This window comes from Ischnura elegans, chromosome 6 (genome assembly GCF_921293095.1).
Source record: "Ischnura elegans chromosome 6, ioIscEleg1.1, whole genome shotgun sequence".
Classification (NCBI taxonomy): domain Eukaryota; kingdom Metazoa; phylum Arthropoda; class Insecta; order Odonata; family Coenagrionidae; genus Ischnura; species Ischnura elegans.
The window spans coordinates 113,337,098-113,358,767 of NC_060251.1; the positions used below are offsets into that span (position 1 = coordinate 113,337,098).

Below are 21,670 nucleotides of genomic sequence, written 5' to 3' on the forward strand. Positions count from 1 at the left end.
GGCACGTAACTCCTCTGCCCGCCCCTTGTTCCAGATCTGTATATATGTATGGATATATTTTGTAGTCACTCCCAGTGGCGCAGCGAGGGGGGGTTTTTGGGGGATAAAACCCTCCCCCCCCCCCGGAGCTCAGAGAAATGTTAAGTTTATTCCATTTTATTTAATTGGATTGATATTACTAATAGAAAAGTGTAATTATTTACAAAATATTCTTCAGGAAGCTGTAAAGCTCACCATTTTGAACCATTTATCCTAAAATTCTGCAATTTATTAATATAGCACCTACCGCTCATCCTGGAGGGTATTCCATACCCCCACACACCCCAATATTAGTTGCATCTAAACCCCCCCCAGCCTTAATTCCTAGCTGCGCTCCTGGTCATCCTTCTTATGCTCCGCTAGATAACAGCTAATCTACTGAATGAATGGTCCAGTGTTTTGGCATCCGGGCTAATAAATCTCTACTGTACTTCATATGCCACAAATATTCCTGAAAATTGGAAAAAAAGTGTGGGCAATACATTATAAAGTGAGGAAGCTCAATATATGTATTTCAGACTTTCAAGGTTATTAGATAAAAAGTATATTAGTGTTAGGAATAGAAATCAACTGGAGAGACTCTGCTTTGGATGTTTACGGTTGCCTGGTGTGAAATGGGCTGTCTATAATGCATGTGCATAATGCATCAAAATACTTGAATTAATATGAATTCACCATGAAGTGTTGGCCTTATATTTATAAATGAAAATAGTGTACACGTCAATTTTTTTCCTTATATGAAGCAAGATTTTCGGCGTTCACATCAATGGCTCTACTGTAATGAAATGCTAAAGCTTTGTTCATAAAAAATTCAAATCACAAATTCTGGATCAGAACAATCAATGACTTATTCTATCAATCACAGAACAAACTGTCCATTAATCCTGACATTGATTTTGGAGGACTAAAGAAAATTAAGATTTTTATCACTACATATGTAGTTTGATATGACTACCTGACTTGCTGACCGCTAAGTTAAATTGAAATTTTAGCTTGAATTAATGGATGATCATTGTAAGGAGTGACAGAATTTTAAGTTGATGTTAACCAACTTTAAGAATTGCATATCACCAAGGTGCTGGAGGAAGTAATGAGCTGACGCCCTTCCCCCGAAAAACAAGGGCCATTAATACACCCCTGAATCACCCAGGTTATAATGGAAGTGTATTTGACTCCATTACTCCTGACATGGACTTGACTTTAGAAATGATTGAGGCTTATTTTCGTCAAAGGTGTTCTGCCGCTTATGTCTGTCACTGTTTGGGGGTGGAATGTAAAAACAGATCAAGGAAAGGTAGCCAGGGAAATTAATTTTTGTGTGAGGATGCTCACTTTGATGAGGAGAGAGGGTCACTTTTAAGGGCTTTTATTGGAGCGGCTTCTATGAGAACTGTATCCATGAAAGACTTTTGGGGTGTGGGGTAGGAGTTAGATCCTTTCACACCCATCTTACTCCCCTGTCTCCCTTCTGACAATGTCTGTGCCCTCCTTCTGTTCCTTATAGCCAGGCCCATAGTGACCCCTGAGGCAGAGGCACAGTGAGGGGGGGTTTTTGGGGGATAAACCCCCCCCCCAGAGCTCAGAGAAATTTTTAAGTTTAATCCTTTTAGTGCGAAAAATCCACAGAGGAAAAATCATTCGCCTTGACCGGGATTCGAACCCGGATCCCTCGATTTCCGGCCGAGTGCTTTAGCCAGTTAAGCTACCGAGGCGTCATTCTCCCCTGTGGAAATTTGTGGACTATACCGGACAAGGTCCCGGTATACTTTCATAAGTCCAGAGCGAACACCTCTAGTGTTCAAAGTTCGGACTTTGCTCTCCGGCTGTGGCGCCATGCGCACGACCTGGACTGCTAGTCGCATCATATGCTCAGCAGTCCATACCACCTTGTCCGGTATAGTCCACAAATTTTCCACAGGGGAGAATGACGCCTCGGTAGCTTAACTGGCTAAAGCACTCGGCCGGAAATCGAGGGATCCGGGTTCGAATCCCGGTCAAGGCGAATGATTTTTCCTCTGTGGATTTTTCGCACTATTTGTGCATTGCGGGTGACTCCGTAAAAAGTTATCACCGTGGCTAGTCCCGGTATACTTTCATATTTAATCCTTTTACTTACTTGGATTGATATAACTAATAGAATAGAGTAAGGATTAATAAAATATCCCTCAGAAAGCTGTAAAACTCAGCATTTTGAACAATTTATCTTAAAATTCCGCTATTTACTAATCTCACACCTACCGCTTATCCTGGTGGGTATTACATACAACCAAACACCTTGGTATTTGTTGCACCTAAAACTCCCCTAGCCTTAATTCCTAGCTGCACCCCTGCCCTCAGGTACCAGGGCCCCACACTGATTTATTCACGTTTTCATTGTGTTTCAATGTTCCCAGGGGAGGGTAGTGGCCCTGGTGGGTGGATCGCTTGGCAACTGATCAGAGGATTTGGGGTTCAATGCATCTCCCCACATTTTCACCATAAAATTGATAGAAGAAGTGTTCTCGTGTGCGCTCTGATTGGTCATTTTTCCGACAAGTTCGTTTTCCCTCTCCTCTGAGTTTTTTTAATTGTTGGCCTCTGTGAGGTGCTCAGTTGTACGTCTCTGTTGAGTCTTGTGGGTTCCAACCTGATTTCCAACTGCTTGTTTCATTACTTAATCCCTCTAGTTGTTCCCTTTGCAGCGAGTGGTCATCTCTCAGAAGTTTATTCTGTGTCCGAACTCTAGGCCTCAGCCTTGTGTTAGAATAACCAGATGCATCTCTCATGCTTTTGCAGGTGCTGGAAGGTTCGCTATGTAAGAATTTAAAGAAAAGGTTAATGAAGGGTCTGATCTGGAGTGTAGCGCTTGAAGGTGCAGAAACGTGGAAACTTAGGAAGGAGGACGAGAGAAGATTGGAGGCATTGGAGATGTGGGTGTGGCGAAGAATGGAGAAGGTGAAGTGGACGGAGAGGAGGAGGAACGACAAAGTGCTGGACATGATGGGTGAGGAGAGGCAGCTTTTAGATGAGATACAGAGGAGACAGAAGGTATGGATGGAGCGAGTACTTAGCGGGGATGGGATGTTGAAAACAGTGTTAGAGGGAAGAATGTCAGGTAAACGAGGAAGGGAAGGAAAAGAATAGGATTTTTAGATAGAATGAAAGGGAGTAGGTATTAAGTATTGTGAAATGAAGAGAGAAGTGCATGATGTAAGGGGAGGCTCCCGGAATTCTTCTTAAGCACTCCATGGAAACCTACCTTAATCGGTAGAATACTTTAATGATAATTTCTTATATGTGCCTAGTCTTGTCGATCCCTTCAGGACTGCATTCACTCTTAACTTATGCATCTAGCATTCTATTACCAGTTGCCATGACACTTGGGCATCCCCAAACAAAATCCTCTAAATGCAAGGTGACCACAGGCAACTGTAACTATATGGCCAGCTAAGTAGCTTAAGGATATGAAACCCTAGCCCCAGCCATGGCCTCATTGATTTTAAAATTGATTCTATGCCTCGGGGTCCTATGCATACTAGTAATAATTTTTTTGCAAGTTAGATGGTGGCCCTGATGAGGGGTTTAGCTTGGTAAATTCAGCAGAAGAAGGAGAAAACCTAAAGTGGCGAGTACAGTAGAAAAAGAAACTTGTTCATTAATTATTATTATATCAATTTTTTACTCAAAATAATCATTATTTATATTTGCTAGTGATACCTAGTTTCTTCTGTCTTGTATAAATAAAATAGAAATTTATATTGTTGTCAAGATGGAGTCACAAGATGTCTTTTCAATAGCTTAGTGAATTACATAGGAAGTATGATTGTAAATACAAGATCTATGAATACTTTTTTTAATTGAGCTTTCACACGATATGCTAATCAGTGAACACTACACCATAAATTGTGTGGTATCTGTCAGCACTCTATGATCAAATCAAGTCAGTTTCATAAGAGGCCTGCATACATTTGGGGCATAGCCTCAGGAATAGGTTGCCATTGAAGAGAGGCTACTCCTTGGCAGAGAAATATATTGAAATTTATTTTTTGACCAACACTCAAGAGAAAGTCATATGAAGATAAACAAACTTCGGTAGACAAGTATTTGTTGGAGGTGTCTGACTATATAGATTGTGCCCTTAGGAAGGATCCATCATTAGATGCTAATGGATGACTCAGTGGCATAACTATGGGGGGATGAGGGGGTGTATCCCCCCCCCCCCCCAAAGCCTCAGAGAAATAAAAAAAAATATTTGAAAATCTTGTCTGGATTTGATATATAATAACCGCATCTGCTAAAAGTTAAATTTTAAGTGACAAAATGATGTAAAATGCATTTTTAGTCATGTTATTTTTCAAAATTTTTCCTGAAATCCCCGCTTCCTGGGGGGGTAACCCCAACTAAACCCCTTCATCCCCCCACTAACCCCCCTCAAATCCCCCGAAGCCCCCTCATCCCCCCCCAAAGCATATTCCTAGTTACACCTCTGGGATGACTGTCATTACAACTCTTACCACATATGTAATGTTTAAAGTGGCTGATGGCTTGATTGTAAATGTAGTCTTTTTTGTAGATGTAATCCTGCTCCTCAAAAAGCTCAAAGGGGGCCATGGATATATGTCCCAACATATGTATGTAGTGTTGAATTGAATTGTGCCCTATACAAAGAACTCGAGCAAGGATTGGGCAGTCTGAAAATAGGGTGGTTTCCTATTATTTTTTTATTGCCTAAATCGAAAGATTATCACTCCTGGAGTACGTATTTCACACTCTTAGATTTTTAAATGACAACATCTAATTTTCGTGATTAAACGAAAAGTGAAAATTTTCAAGTGCTCGAAATAGCGATGGCTAAGTAGGAATGATGGGAAAAGTCTGTGTTAGGTATTTCTGGTTCCCGCTGCTGCCCTGTGAGGTGACCATGAGGCGAGGCTTAAGTGCTGATACGACGCAGGCTGCTAGCAGGTAGCAGAGTACCCTGCTAGCAGGTTAAATTGCCTTGGCTTAAATATGGATTATTACTACCTTATCAAACAAAGGAAACTTTCTGACCTTAGATAATTTTAATAGGTGATCATTAAGAGATGTTTCCCTGAGCTATGTGCCTCATGCATGCATTGGTAATCTCAGACGATGTAAAACTCCTGTCTACTCGTGTAGAAACTAGGTCCCTGTGACGTCACGTGGAGTGGAATCGCATGGGCGCCAATCTGGCCTTTTTTCAAATGCGGTTAAAATTGACCATTGCCATTCGTCTAAACTGGGATTTCTAAAACCAAATAATTTGTGTATTATGAAAAACCTAATGGTGGGTATCTCCTCTTTGGTATCGATTAGCAATCAATGCATTTCGTTTTTTTGATGAAGGAAACTACCCTATTTCCCTCCACAAGTGGGCCCTGAATTTGAGCCCAGGCCCACTGGATGAGAAGCAACACTCAAGCCACCACATCAACCCAATCCCCAAAAAATAAACGTTGAAAGCTATCCAGCCTCTACGGGGAGGAAATTCACCAGAAGACTCGAAGATTGGAAAATCTACGGAAGAAGAAATTTCAGCTACTTTCGTCCCTAGCCTTTCTACAGCGTTGCCGTGATTCTGATACAATTCCCATCTGTGTGAAGGTGACTCATCACATCCAGAGCCCAGCAGCCAAGAGGACGAATATGTTACCAACAAGGTTATTCGCTAGATAAGAAGAGTCCGCTCGTCGCTCAAGGACAGGGGTGAGAGTTCTGCTGACGTCAACTCCGCCCCCCTCCCCCACTACTCCGGTGGATGGGGGAGGAGGACGAGTATATTAATTGACCACCAATTTCCGTAATTTCATTCATCGCCTGATGATGCGTCCTGCAACGGTCGCGAAAGCTTGCACGACAAAGCGCAACACGCAGCTGCACCCGGAAGCCGTTAGCAACGATGCCTCTCACTGCAAAAACCTGCGTTCAAAGCCCCATAAAATAAGTGCTAAAATTCAGACAGTGTTATTCATGGGATTTCCGAGGAATGGTTTTACCCACGATGGAATGTTTAATGGAATGACATTGGGTGGCGTGACCACAGTTTTATCACAGAAGACAAAATTCACTCTTCATTTCCCTAACTCTAAAATGCAGAATGGACATGCAAGAATGTCAATGGACATGCAAGGTCATTTTGATTTAATTAAAAATTATCTTTATCATTGAAACAGAATTGTATTTCGATAAAACAAAGCATCTGTTGACAAACGATTGTCGGTAAAATTCATACATCCACGAGAATACATACTCAGACAGGAGTACCTCAAATGTACACAAACATCTGCAAGTCTGATTTGAGAACACTAACGTTTACAAATGCAGTTATTTACATTCAAGAATAGAGAAGACACTCATTAGACATTCACAAGTACAGATCATTTCTGGCTTTAGATACACCAATGACTAGATTGGAAAGGAAATGCAATATATTTCCTACGTTTTGAATTCCTCTCTAATGATATGCCTCTGGTAGACTTGTACCAGGTACTTCTGTCACATCATGTTCTTATAGGGATCTTAACTGATTGCTATCGTAAGCACCACTTAAAGGAAAACTCACTTGGAGATTGAGATAGCATGAATTATTCACGTCCAACTACATGACGAATACTCCTTCACTGGAACGATCCACTGCGATACAGACCAGGAAATTTGAACACTTCCCAGCAATGAATAATGTTATAAAATTATAAAAATATGAAACCATTCATTGATTGTGCATTTCAGATTGTCACTCCGTGCCACACAATCACCCTTGACCTTAAGTCCAGCTCTTACTTGTTCATTTCATTGGCTGACGGACAAGGATGACCACACATTAAAAAGTACAGACTTTATCATCGCCTTTCATAGAAAGTTTTTGACACATCTCATTTCCACATCACAAAACTGAGGGAATACTTTGGTAAACAATATGTACACTCGCTGCTGACGTCTGCTTTGGGTGGTCGAGAACGGAAATCATCAAAAAATTTACGCATATATAACCATTCGGATAACCACACTCAAAAACAAGACTCATATATCACAAACTTAACAAAACATATTAAGAAAACGAGCTCGGTAGTTTGTTGTTTCGTCACGCTTTCTCCTCCTGCACTCATTCATTGTTCGTTTACACTTGCGTGACGTTGCGCTGCTTTTTCTTGTCCAACGCACTGCTCCGCACAGAGGTGAGGGAGCCCTGGTGGCTCGCCTGGTTGAAACTCAGGCCGTGGTGCAACGTGGGCTTGGGGGCCGTGGGCGGGGGCACTTTCCTCGGACCCGTGCTCCCGTTACTCCCGCCACTGCTGCCACCCTCGTCAACCAGAGAGAGGAACGAGCCCTCGACGGGATTGCCCAAGTGGTCCTTGCTCATACCATGGCAAGCATCCCCGTTCATGTGGTTCGGAATCCACTGTCCTCCCTCCAGGTCTCCATCCATACCATTCATCATGACTCCTCCCATGTTGCTGGGTGCCCTGGAACCGTGGTTCTGTGGAATCCCGAGCACAGAGTGCGAGTGGGTGCTCCCGTTGAGGCTGGGCTGTCCCTGGGACCCGTTGAATTGCTGTGGTGGTCCGATGCACCAAACCTCTTCCCCCGAGGATGAGTTGTGGTTGGGCTGCTGGGAGTGCATGGGTCCGGGAGCGTAACCGTACGGACTGTGGCGCCTCTCGTGCTCGTGAAGCAGCTGACTGGCCGTCCACGACTGGTAAGGGCTTAGGGTTCGAGCGGGCATGCCTCCCTCCCCGACAGGAGACATGGGACCTCCGCCCATTCCGTCCTTGGAGCAGATGACTGAGAGGCGGGCTCCCCTGGGGTCGGGAGAGGTCGTCACGTGGGGCGGGACTTCGTCGCCGAGACTGAACCGCTTGGCGCTGCCGTCGTTCTCGCCGATCCACCTCACGAGGTTGTCCGACTTGATTCCGTCCTCCATCAGGCGTGGTTCGTACGCAGGTGGAGGGGTTGGCATGGGGCCAGACCTGTTGCCGTTGCCATTGGATGTCGGGGCGTAGGTGGTTGTAGGTGTGGTCATGGAGGGCTTGTGTTGGTGCTTCTTGGCGGTCCTTCTCCGCCTCTGCGCCACCAGGAAGAAATAAACGCCAAGAACTCCAATGAGGAGCAATATGCCAACAGCTGCTGGCAGGATAACCTGAAAGAATGAGAAAAAATTGTTATACCATACAAGAAACATCAGTCAACAGGTTGCGTACGGATGGCGAGAATTCTCGTCATTTTTTCCCAAACGTTCCGGACAGATGACGAAGATTCTCATCATTTAGGCGCGTCAACCTAAACAATTTTAAATTATACATTAGGTATTCGTTAGTACGTTTTCAGTTGTTGTTCGTTATTCATAATGAATTGATACATCATAACGTTTGATTGGGTAAAGTTATATTCTAAACATTGGCTTACCCCGGTACGCAATGTGTTAAGCTAAATCACAATCAGTGGCGCCGACACCATGGGGCCTGCTAAAGTGCTTAAAAACTTAAAATTCACTACTTATAAAATTTACCGGGGCAAGGTTTTTTGTAAGTCAACATCCCTGATCACAATACTATCGACACTCAAAAAAATTAAACAGTTGAAAAAATTTATCAAAGAGTACCATATTAGAAAAGAAGGGAAAATACAAAAGACACAAATACATAAAATGAACTGAGAATGTTTCCTTTAAAGTGAAAGGACACAAACCTTTCCATAAGCAAGTGAACTTGACTTGAAGGGAAGTTAAATAATTAAGAATCAGAGTTTAAATACTGAAATATCCTTTTCAGGATGTATGTAGTTTTAAGGCAGACACCAAGAATATATCTTTGATTGGGGAGAAATGAAAACAAATCAAAGACTAGTTCCTATTACTATCATTCAGCAGTTTTAATATTTGTGGCAAAGCTTCTTATGGCTGGTTACCACTGATTGATATGCTGATGAAATGGAAAAAGGATATTGATTTCAGAGAGACTATTATTCAGAGCATTCAGGGAAAGTTACTCTACACCACAACAAAATATCTGGGTGATGAATGCAAAAACTGAGCTCTAACATCAAAGTCACAATTTGAGATGGCATACGATAATGTAGAAAGTTTAGGGTGCTATAGGAATCATCTTCATTTTTGGTGACTGAACAAAAATTATAGCATCAAAATGCCTCGAGAATAATAAGGAAACGCTTAATAAAACTAAGACTCATCAAGCTTATAGTAAAAAAGTTCTAGAGAAACTTCAGCTTACCTGTAGTGCCATTCCAACACCAGATGCGAGCCCAGCTCTCTGCGGTATGACGACCAAGTCGTTGGGGTCGACTTCGGTTCCGTTTATGAAGTGTCCTCCAGGGTGCAGCAGCACAGGGGGTGGGGGGGGAGGAGGAGGGGGAGGTGGGGAGGGAACCAACACTCGGACAACGTTGGAGGGACGTCCAAACATGATGGGGGAGTTCTCTTTGGAGGAGACCGCTCGGATGGCAAAGAAGAGCGGCGTGTCGAGCAGTGCCGTCTCGCCCACAAAGTCCAACGTGAAGGATGTGTCGGAGCCAGGAGCCAATGGGAATGGGCGTCCCTTCTCCCAGGGAGTGGCAGCGTCAAAGTTGTCGGCAACTGTCGCCAGATTCCTGGAGAATCTCACCTCGTAAGAGTCAACTGTTGGAAAAAAGAAGGCATCTTTTGAGTGCATCCTAAGGTAAACTAATTTAAAATCAGTCTGAATAACTGCCTAATTGCAAATTGAACCAGGGAGAGATTTCTGTGAGACACTCTGATGAAAATTTGTCCCAAGTTAATCTATGAGTATTTGACAAACACAGAATAACAAAATAACCTATTTCATAGCCACACTGTATCTTACCAATGGTATAAGTTTTATGTAACAAATGCATCAAAGGATTTTATAAATGGGGCAAAATAGACAGATAAAACAATTAAATGAAACCAGTAAAGGGGTAAATACCAAGGGGACTATAGGTTATGAAGGATGAAAAGCAAGAGTTGACAAAAAGTCATTCTTCTTGAACTTTCAGTAGCTTCATTGCAGATAGCGTTCAATTTTGATCTTAATTAATGATACGAAATGAAAGAATTTCACTTTTGAGATGGAAGAATTGGAGAGGCTACTACTTTGCTACATAAATAGTTAGGACAAAACTCTGTGGGTACAGCATTTCATTTTCACGCTATTTCACTCAGTGATTCAATCGTAAGGTTGGATGAGATAGCTAAAGGTAGAACTTATCTTGGACTAAGTTACAGGTACATGAAGTGGACACATTCATCAAAGTTCCTTTCCCTGAGCCATCTTGCCCTTCAAAGATATTTTTTGGGGGTATTTCAGGGCTTCCCCTGAGAACTGAACCAGGAACCCCACTATCACCAGCCAAGCTCTCAACTCACCAGACTACCACGTTCCTCTCATTTATAAAAAAGGACTAAATTGTGCAGTAAGAATCGATGGCATGACACTTACCAGTTCCCATGTCTCCATGAGCTCCTGGAGCAATCCACGTGAGCCTAGCCCTTGTTTCGGCTGCAAGGACTTCCGACCTCAGGTCGCCCACCTTTGAGGGGGGAGGGTCCATGATGAGCGGGACGGTCATCCCCAGGCCGTGAGAACTTCCCTTCATGACGCCAAGTGTTACAGGAGGTAGCATGCGCTGGAATGATGGGAGGGGTGCCAAGGCCTCAGGCCTTAGGGAGCTGCCACAGCAAGAGCCTATTTACAAATAAATAAAAAAGCCATTAATCATTACTACATATAACTATTCATGAAACTGCCTGAAACAAGCATTTCATAGTACACAGTCACGCAAATGAGTACAAATAGACACTAAGTTAGAGAAAAATTTGCCAAAAAATTTATTATTGATGACAAAAAAATCTGTGAATTTAAAGAAAGAGAGAGAAATTCCTTGATACATATTTATCCAGCCTAAAGTAATTATGGTGAGGGAAAGTCTTACAATGTGAAAGAGTGACTTAAAGAGTTTTAAGCTAAAGGAAATATTCCAAGCAATGTTTAATACAAAATAAATGCTTTTTGTCAGATAGCAGATTAAACTTCAATGGGATAAGGGTAAGGGCAAGCTTTTTAACACTTCATGGCACAATCCAATCATAGAAGTTTCAAAGATGAGATATTTTGTGTGTGCTTGTACTTACCAGTTTGTAAAGAGCTCTGAACGGCCTGCCAAGTGTAAGCCGTGTTCCCATCATCAGTCACAGTGATGTCCAACATGTACAAGATCAGATCAGATGACCCGGAGTATGAGGGAGGAACGAAGTAACGGGAATAGATGCCATCGCCTTTGGTGACGTCAGGGTCTCCACTTCCAGTGTCCAACAGAAGGAAACGCCTCTGTTCGCTCTCACGATACGAGTGGGTACCGATGCTGGATGATGAGCTGTAGGAGTCATTTGCAGGCCACATCCTCACAGTGACTTCAACTCGAGCACTCACCACTGGCCAGTTGCCCTTGGTGACCTGAAAACATAGTTTTTTTTCATGAGAGGCATTGTTTTCAAATATGCTGACAATGGTTGTATTTACTACACATTGCTAATGAAAATTTTGAAGTAACATTTCATGCATTGCACTCTTTAATTAAAATCAAGCCATATAAGAATATATGCACTATTCCACAGACTTTTTGGATTAATGAATATATCACCATGGATATAAAAAGCTTCTTTGAAATGAGATTCCTATCATCGTAGAATATAAAATTGAAGTATTTCGCAACGGAAACGTTTTACTGAAAAGAGTATATCCTTCAACCTTCTTCTCTGTCTTCATTTATTTATTTTTAAAAAAGAGTACATACTAACCATGTTTTCAAGTGTACTGGTAATTGATGTATACACCCATTCACAGTTCAAGACACTCACCTCCACATATATAACAACTGGTTCAGCTGTCCCTGGTCTCACAATCTTGGTGCTAGTCCAGGCTCGTGCTTTGATGACAGGAGCAACTTTGGATCTTGGAGTAGAGGTCACTTGTACATACAATGGCTGAGGATTGCCAGGGAATTTTTCAATTGTGTAGGTCCAAGTTCCACTCTGTAGGGGTGAAAAAAGACATCGTAAGTGATACGATACCAAGAGTTAACTTAAGAAATGATATCAGGCTATGCAATGAATCTACAATTACAATTATAAAATGAAAGTTTCGTTGCAAAACAATTCGATGAATGCATACAAGCCATTTAAAGGCTATGAAAGTTAGATTTTTTTCATCATTTCCCATCATGTCTGTAGAAGTTATTGATTTAGTGCCCCTTAAAATCTGTTACTTGTAAGAAAAAATAGAGAAAATATATACTTCAAATGCGTTGATGAAGAGTTTAGCTCAATTGCGTTAATCAAGTGAATAAGTGTTTTTTTTGCACAGCAAGTGGTGATTCAATAATTATAATTGTATCAATAGAGAACTCTGATGCTGGACATCTGTTGCTTCCTTACCTCATTGAGAGCAGCTTGAAGTGTCAGCGCACGGATGTTCAGCAAGGCATCTGATCGGGTGCGGTAGACGTGGTTCGAGGGAGACACCAGCTCCACCTTCCTCACCAGGGGAGACTCAGTGTTGTGGATGAAGAGAGCGAAGCGACTACCGACGGGGCTGGAATGCCTCGGCCACCCCATGCTGACCGTATCGACGAGTGTGTCCTCCACGACAAAGCTCCCAGAGATGACGCTGATCCCAGCCCCACTGCCCACGGCTCCACCGGCAGTCAACTGTCTTCCCCTCTCGGCATCGTCATCCTTGATCTCCCTGAAGTGAATCTCGATGGGCAGAGCATTCTTGCCTCCCCTCTGGTACTCGTTGCGGATCGCAACAAAGGCACCAGAAAGCGCCATGTATGCCGAGAGGTGAGACGTACGGATTGACAGCCTCTTCTCCGTGATGGTGAAGGAAAGGCCTCCCGTCGCGGCTGAGAGCGGGTCCAAGGGTTGTCTCCCAAAGCCAATCATTGGGTAATTGATTGTTGCAATGGGGACATGGATGGAGTTGGATCGTGCCACCTGGGTCCAGAGGGAACGGGATGAGGGGAGGGAATTCTCGTCTTCCATTCCAGCGGCCACGACAACAATCACAGAGGCAGCTGGTCCATGAGCACGACTCCTCTCTTCCAGCATCTACAAACACAAGACAACAAAAAAGTAAATACACTGTCTTTGATGTGATAGAATGCTTTATTTACTATGACATAAAAATTAGTGAAACTTTCTAATGATTTATTGATACCAACTTCACATTATGCTGTTTTATGAACCAATAGTTAAAAATTATAAAGGCTATCCACCATTTTATGCTAGTAGGCAAAGCTATCCATCCACCAATGGATATGTGAGAAAAAGCTGTTCCATTATTCTAATGCTTTTATGCTCGCAAACCCTCTTTCCAGAGCATCAAATACCATTTGTATTCAAATCAGTATAACCTATGATGCTAAACAAATTTATTTAATTTCACTATCATTATAAAAGGTTTTTTTATAGCTCATTACGGGTTAAGTACTATTTTTTAAAGAATCCAGGCACTGTGGGACATTCTGGGTTAAAGATGCTGCGATGAAAATGGTAAAATAATGTCTTAAATTTCAGTGACCAATGAGAAGACATACTTCTCCAAATGATCAAAAACTTTGCATTAATTTTTGTACCTCACTGGATTATCATCCTTTGAGACAAATTTCAGAAAAGATGAACCTAACAAACGATTGGCATTGCATTTGCAATTTCATATTACATATTCATTAATTACTATCACAAAAATTAGCATGCTAGAGAGCTTCAAGTGTGGAATACTAACGTCCAAAGCCTCCTTGATTCCACAGTGCAGGCAGGCCGACGATGAAGTTGGAGGCGAGAGGTGTGAGGTGCTGTCGCCAGGGTTGTATGGGAGGCAGGAAGCAAGGGCATCTCTCGTTCCAGCACCAGCCAGAGAAGAGATTGCCTGCAAGCGCGTGGCGCCACTCTCGGTGGCACCAACCAGACCCACCTCGACGGAACCCTCACTCGGAAGATCGTGGAAGGCAAATTTCCTCACAGCAGTTCGGAGGAAAGTCCAGGATTCCTGTCGGGTCAGTCACAAATTAAATTTTATTAAAGCCATCCTTTGAGAGGCTACAAATATTTAAATAAAAAAAATTTAATCAGAAAAAGATATTGGACAAAACATAGTTATATGCATGACTTTTCTCAATAATGGCTCTTTACCAGACATTTAGTGTTGGTGCCCCATGAATTCCTCTCAATTATTTATTAATCAATGAATAAATTATAAAGGAGTGAAAATAGCTCTAAATGAGAGAATATTTTGATGCATTTCTTTGAAAATACATCCATCTGGGGCACATCTGACATAGGTTGTATGGGTGAATGACAAGATAAAACTGAATCAACCTTTAATCCGCAAATCAATCATAATGTTAAAATCCTATTCATAAAGTAAAAATTCAAATAGTTTTTAACAGCAAGCCAGAGTAGTGTTTGATAGACTAAAAAAGGTTCTTACCCTTGTCAGCATGTGCTTTGTGTCCTCCACGACGAGAATGTAGCGAGTCAAAATCTCTCTCTTGTAAGTGAAGCGAGGTACTGTCTCCACGGGCATTCCTCCTTCCCAATTGAACTCCATTTCCAAACTGTTGACAAAGAGAGGAAAATTATCATTACCTTGATGACTTTCCACTCAAGTATACCCTCAAATCAAAGGCATCAGATAACATAACTATAATAATTTTTACGGCACTTGTTTGTGGAATGTCTTCCAGGCTTAATCAAAGAGCAAAATGAGGTAGACAGCCAAAATGAAATTACCATCTTTGTTTTAGTATATATAAATTTAGTGAGCATAGGTAAATAGCAACTAATCTCATGGACAGGACTTGATTGGCTCAAAAATTATCCGTAAGGGATATGTACAAATGAAAACACTGATGAAAATATTGTGCCCATGTGATCATTGCATTTGTCTCAATAATGACTCTATTGGAATTGAACTATAATGACACTATAGCCGGACTAGTTGACAGCATTAAAAAGTTAAAGGAACAGCACTTTATGTATTTAGTTATCTTCTCCTTGAGAATAAACATGTTATTATCAATGGGAGTTAAATTGCACCCATAAGTCAGTTTCCACAACTGCAAAGTGTTCATAAATGAATGTTCCATTGTAGATACATGCTGATAAATATTGTAAGGAATACCTTGTGATTTTAAACTAAGGAAACTTACTTGTTGGCAAAGTCCTGATGCTGCAGAATGACATCCATTACACTTCTCCTGTCGCACATCAAGTTGTGCTTTGTGGGAGCGTAGCGATCGTGCGTGGTGGAGTTGCAGAACTTGGTGACCTGTGGAGCGGTCGGATCAAACATGATGGATGACGTTGCGTTGGCGTGAAGCAAGTGGCTCACATTTCCAAAGAAATGTCCATACTCTGTAAGTTTCTCACACGGCCTGAAAGGAGAAAAAACAATACATATTTAACTTCAGTATTTGGAAAATTAATTATTGCTGTAAGAGCAATAAGTGAGTCAAATCATCACTCATATATACACTCAACAAAGGTTTGAATGAGAACAAAATCTATAGCCTAATACTCATATTATTAATTAGTATGACAGGGACAATAAATACTGAAATTGTAAGTGAAATACGGAGTTAAAAGATTGTAAAAAACATTTAAAATGAAACACTGACATTTGACATGTCCTTGTAGGAGAAAGTGTAAATTATTTAGTATACTGAAAATCAATTTAGGATAATTGATAGACATATCTCCATCATTCTACGACACAACAATATTTAAAAGAATGTCTAAACGAGAACTATGTATATTCTTTTTATCACCAAACGCTACTAATCTGCTGATATCAATGCATTCTGGAATATTCAAAGAAATAGCAAGTTGTACAATTAAATAAAAGCTTAAAGCTCTTAGAAAATTTCCCCCACTTACCCTGCAGTTCCGATTGGCAGATCAGAGCATCCAGTCACTTTAGACGTTGTGGGATCTTGGCCTCGGTAGCAAAGAGGGAAAACAGAGTCTCCTCCAATGCCAGCCTCATCAAAGACTCCATACCTATATTTGGCCCAGTCCCTCACCAGCAAGGCACCTGCGGATGAACGAATAAAATTTTTGTCAGGCACAGTTTTGAATGGCAAGACATTCCATTCTGATAAATTCCCATATTACAATCCCAGAGGATGAATTGATAATTAAATGGAAACTTTGAAAATGATGTCTATTGGCTAGTTTTATGAAGGAAATGCAATGCAGATCAAAGAGATTTAAGATGAAATTTTACACTAGTACCAGTGGCGAAGTTTGGAGTATGCTTTGGGTGGGGGGGGGGAGAATGAAGGGGCCTTGGGGGAGGTCTACCCCCAACCCCAGGAAATGGGGGGGGGGGGGGTGGTTCCGGAAAATTTTTGAAAAATGACTCATCTCAGTGATTCAAATGACTTACTGCCATGATATTAATGAATGATCTTTAAATTGAAGTAGATGCAGTTATTATATGTCAACAGTAGACAATAGTTTATATTTTGTTTTGTTTCTCTGAGGCTTTGGGAGGTATCTATCCCTTCATCCCCCCACCCCCCATAATTACACCACTGCCTCATACTATCAGGGATGGTAACTGTTTCCAAATCATAAAACCCAGGGAGCCACTAGAGACTTGTAGGCTGCACACTGGGCTTAGATTGCTTGAACAGTTGAGAATAGATAGAGAGAGATCGACATGGACAGTATCATACAAGAACCCCAATAAATCCAGGTTCAATAGAAACCATATGTTAAGAGAGATATTTTGCCAAATGGATAGGTAAGGGAATTTGTTTTTTCCCCAAACAATAAAAGACTGGAAGAAATGCTCGGTGCAACTTGCACTGGGTTGCTCGTCAAAGCATTACCTTTGTAGTTATAATATAAATAATTGAATATAAATATAATAAAATATAAATTTACAGGTAAAAATCAGGGAGCACTTGAAAACAGAAAAAATAAGAGATATTTGTTTGTGGGGTATCTTTGCTCCAACTCATGGTTTAGAACTAGATTTGTATGCTTTAATAGGATAGGGCCAAAGATATCCCAATTCAAGGTAACTTTGACCCAAATTTTTGCAAACAAAATACTGGTTGTTAAAACAGTCAAGAGGTTGAATAAACAGCCTTAAATTCAAGATACATGATCTGTCAATAATTTTAACAACTTTGAATTTAATATAAGACACGGTCTCAGGCGTTATTTTGTGGAATTGCTTCATTATTGAATAAAATAAAATAATTTTGTTTTATTCCACCCTCTATTTTAAATAGCACGACCCGGGTTTCAACATCTAGTGTTATAATTTAATTAATTGAATATAACAAATTTACGGGTATCACTAGATGTTGAAACCCGGGTCGTGCTATTTAAAATAGAGGGTGGAATAAAACAAAGTTATTTTATTTTATTCAATAACTTCGAATTCATTGTTTATAAGTTTCAAAATTAGATAAGTTTGTTTATTTCCAATGAATCATGAAAAGTTGGCCCAAATTCACCCTGATGACGGAAGGTAGTTCACTCACCGAGGTCTCCGTGTCTCTCGGCCACTTTCGAGTGCGTCACTTCGATGAAGTCTCCGGGAGCACCGCACCCGCCGCTCTGCCGCGTCCACGAGTTCTCTCCGAAGAGCGGGTGCGGCACCGCGGTGACTCGGATGTCGGCCGTGGCGGCGCTCTCCCCCCGCGCCCACGCCGCCGTCACCTCCGGGCGACCGCACACTTCCGTGCCGCGCCCTCCTGCCGCACCCGACTCGCCGAACATCGCCTCCTCCGCACCCGCGTCCGTCCACGAATCCGGGAGCAGGATGGTGACGGAGCGGAACCAGGCGCGGCCCCCCAAAGCAGAGTAGAGGCGCTGCGATGCATCCGTGATAGCGTTCTGCGGAAGATGAGAAAGATAGGTACATTAATTGTTTGAAAGGCTCATAGTAGCATGAGAAATACACTCATTTTATCTGAATATATATTCTCACTCTCTCAATCGTAAAAATTAATAAAAGTTTTATGATAAAATGTTTTACCACAGGGTATTATTACCCTTTGGTTTATAAAAAATAGTTAGCATATTATATTGATGTCTTTGCTTTCGCATATTAATTAAAATAATCATATCGCTTGAGCAGAAGACACATCGTGATTAAAAGGAAATAAAATCAAAAGTTTGTGTCATAATAATGAAGCAAATACGACTAAATCAGACGTAAGAGTGATTCATTTTTGCACCGTAAGAAATCAGTATAGGTACATTTTTTTAAGGAGGTGCGTTAATTAAAAAATAATTCAAGTAAAAAAGGAGAACTATCAGAAAAAGGCGCACGAAATATTGCAATCTTTTTTGAGTCATGGCAATAGTGTGCCAAACAATCAAATTCATGCATTGTTGAAATGTTCACTGGCACAAATTTCTGATTAAAGCCAAAAAGGTAAAAAATACGTAGGCATAAGTAGTACACGGGTTTCCAGCATTTGCTATGTGCGAAGGTAGAGAGAAAATAACAGAAATATAAGTTCCGAAACACGAAATAAACTCGTCGATGATATGTATCGCTGTTTGTTTACAGATGAAAAGGCGTTTGTCTTTTGTTCGCGCAGGTAAGCTCATTCAAACCTTGTTTTTGTTTCACTCATCTAAACTTCCTCGCGTGCTCATCGTAACTCTTTTGTCGTCACAAGCGTGCAAATCCTCGTTCCGGGCCAACTTCCGTTTCGTCAATTTTCGGCTTTTAATCTCCAAAAACAGTCCAGAATCAAAATCCGGATCCATGGAAAAAAACAAAAGCAACAGCTCAACAATGGTGCTGCTTCATCTGGCGATTTGATAAACGAGCGTTTGAATCAACAGCGAATGAGTTGAAGACAAACATTATTTACCTTGAAGGGTACCCGTCGTCATATTCACCGTCAAGAGTTAAAAAAAATCCTCGCTTCACCATCCTTGTCTCGGAATGGCTTAAAAGTTTTTCAAAAAAGTTGCTAATTTATGGCCTAAAAATTTTCATTATTCATGAGGATATTATCACATACCCTCACATGGATTCCCGATGAAAGATGAGGGATTTTGGTATACCATACACACTCGGACTCGACTGTATAATGCGAGATTTGAAATTTAAAAATTCGAAGGATTGACGAAGCACCTCACGGAGGAATACGATGATGACGTAAAACTTACCTATATGGGAGAGCACATATTTTTCATTCGAGATGAGTGGTACCGAACATTTGACACTTTTTTCATAAATCCCTGAAGCATTCTTATCCCGTGGTCCTATCTGCGCGGTTCTTGAAAGAAGCAATAATTTTTAAATTTGAAAACCAACAACAACGTTGAGGTGATGAACCGATGACTTGTTTATTTCCATCCATTAAGTTTATAGCTGACTATATAGTTGGAGGAATTTTTATTGGTCGGCCGGAAATTTAACTCACATTGAACATGCACAGTTTCAACAATGACACTTGAAATTTAACGAAGTATTACGAGCATGATGAAAGGTTGCCATTAAAAAGGAGTGGCATAAAGAACGTTCCATAGCAATCATCAATGGTAGACGCCGATAAAAGCCCCGCGATATGACTCCGATCATCTCTATTGATTCACGCGGGGCGTTTACCGGTTTCATTTCCAACTGAAAGATAAATTAACGGAAGGCATAGAATGAAGGGCTAATTTTATTTTCCATTATCGGACATCAACTAATAAAGTGCTCAAGTTTAAAATCGACTGCTGCCGTAGTTTAATACGCGCTAATTTTTTCGGCGAATATCGGCATGGAAACGGGGCCTCCGAGATTTTCAAACTGGTCGGGGTATTTAACGGACTCGGGGAAGGGGGAGGGGGGCGTCCTTCCGGTAGCACGATCAGCTGACCCTCACCCCCCTCCACACTCCTTCCCCCACCCTAGCAACAAACGCTCTGCCCCCCACCCTCTACAGGAGGCGAGTCCAATTAAAAATATAATAATGATGACGACACGAAGAAAAGAAGGCTCTTGAGCGTGAGCGAATAAAGATCGACACCGCACCGTCTGCACGAATTAAGATTGGCATACGCTTTTATTAGGAGGTGGTAATGCGCTGAGGTTATTTACGGCCTCGGTTAATTGCAAGGGGTACAGGAAGAAAGTGAGTTCCAATTACCCTGCGAGCCATCATAAAAGACATGTGGCAGAGGATGTTCAATGCAGCTATAATTAAGAAAATGCTTATTAAAAATAAATAGAAAGAATCGTGAATGTAAGTAAACACATTGACGCAAACCCTAACCTATATCCCGGAGTGGGTCTTCTCCTGGGTTTGTTTGCCTTCAAGTCTCGACACGCGCTGTTTTCCCTCACACATTGGAACCAATTATTTTCATTAAATTCACCCTTATTTTTATTTATTACCTCGACTGCAGTTGGGGAGGAAAATAACGAGGTTGGTGATCTATTTTTATTAGCCGTCAATTTTGGATCATGAGAAGGTAAGTTTGACAAACGACGATTGTCGATTTTCATCTTGAGCCAACGCTCGAACCATTTCGATTATCCTAAATTTTCGAGTACTAATTATTCCTCTAATTCGAAGTCGAGATTTGATGACCGTAAGTTGTTATGAAAACCGTATTCATTAAGAGTATTAAATATCTTTTGTCGATTGTCGTAAATTTTCAACAAATATCAACAATCACTCTTGGTAGTCAATTTATGATTCAGTAGGATTGAATAAAATTAGAACATATCCGAATTTTCGAGATTATAAAGAAGTAAAGAAGGTACTAGAAATGGTAACGAGGAAAGGGAGCTCCTGTCATACGTAAGAAGAAGAAAGAGGGCTCAGACGGTTTGGACGAAGGGAGTACTTAGCGGGAAAGGGTTGTTAAAATCCGTGTTAAGAGGGATGATTGTTGGGTAAGCGGGTACGAGAGAGGAATGGAATGGGATTAATAGATACATAGAAAAGAAAAGGGCGTTATTAAAAATTGCATGGGATTTTTTCAATGTAGCAAAAACGGGTGAGCACGAAAAATGTTTCATTTTAGCCTAATGATAATTTGGATCACTTCCTCAGAGTTTAAACCTACTAGTTGGCAGGGGCTGCTCTTTAAGTGCGTTCGCTGGGGCAAAAAAAGGGTGCGTGTCGCGTCGGACGTGGTGTGTAGCGTAGAAGAGGAAGTTGCGTTGGTGGGGGTGAAGCCGTATCGGACTGGAGGCACAAGGAGGAAGGAAGCCATTGCATTGGGCGGACGAAGAAGCCAGGTGGGAGGACACGCAAAGCCAGACGCCGCGACTCCTCTCCTCAAAGCGAGGAAGGAAGTGAAGGAGTGAGTGACTCCCCCTGAAGCCCTCCACACCACACACACCCTCCATTCACACAATCAACCCTTCTTCCCATTCGGTAAAGAAGACAAACTTCCCATTTGGACCCAAATTAATACAAACAGAGTCGCGTACGGCCCACAGACAAAGATGGCCGCTCTTCTTACACTGCCATAGGACTCCGATTGTCGATATCCATCAAATTGTCGCCAGATATTGATTGATTGTGGTCGGTAATTGTCACTGGATATAAATTCTTGTGAGATTTTTATTGTTGATCGTAG

General features: G+C 41.5%; 1 protein-coding gene across 1 annotated transcript in view; it reads right to left on the bottom strand.

Annotated features, from left to right (window-relative positions):
• Positions 1 to 6,196: 6,196 nt before the first annotated feature.
• LOC124161517 (calcium-activated chloride channel regulator 2-like) overlaps positions 6,197 to 21,670 on the bottom strand; it is an 81,587-nt gene continuing 66,113 nt past the window's right edge. The window contains exons 2-12 of the mRNA XM_046537869.1: positions 17,611 to 17,965; positions 15,989 to 16,145; positions 15,262 to 15,486; positions 14,541 to 14,667; positions 13,836 to 14,099; positions 12,485 to 13,159; positions 11,909 to 12,082; positions 11,183 to 11,504; positions 10,491 to 10,736; positions 9,267 to 9,670; positions 6,197 to 8,176 (exon numbers count right to left, since the gene is read on the bottom strand). Coding sequence (XP_046393825.1) covers positions 7,157 to 8,176; positions 9,267 to 9,670; positions 10,491 to 10,736; positions 11,183 to 11,504; positions 11,909 to 12,082; positions 12,485 to 13,159; positions 13,836 to 14,099; positions 14,541 to 14,667; positions 15,262 to 15,486; positions 15,989 to 16,145; positions 17,611 to 17,965 — 3,969 coding nt within the window. The 3' untranslated portion in view covers positions 6,197 to 7,156. The remainder of the gene's footprint in view (positions 8,177 to 9,266; positions 9,671 to 10,490; positions 10,737 to 11,182; positions 11,505 to 11,908; positions 12,083 to 12,484; positions 13,160 to 13,835; positions 14,100 to 14,540; positions 14,668 to 15,261; positions 15,487 to 15,988; positions 16,146 to 17,610; positions 17,966 to 21,670) is intronic.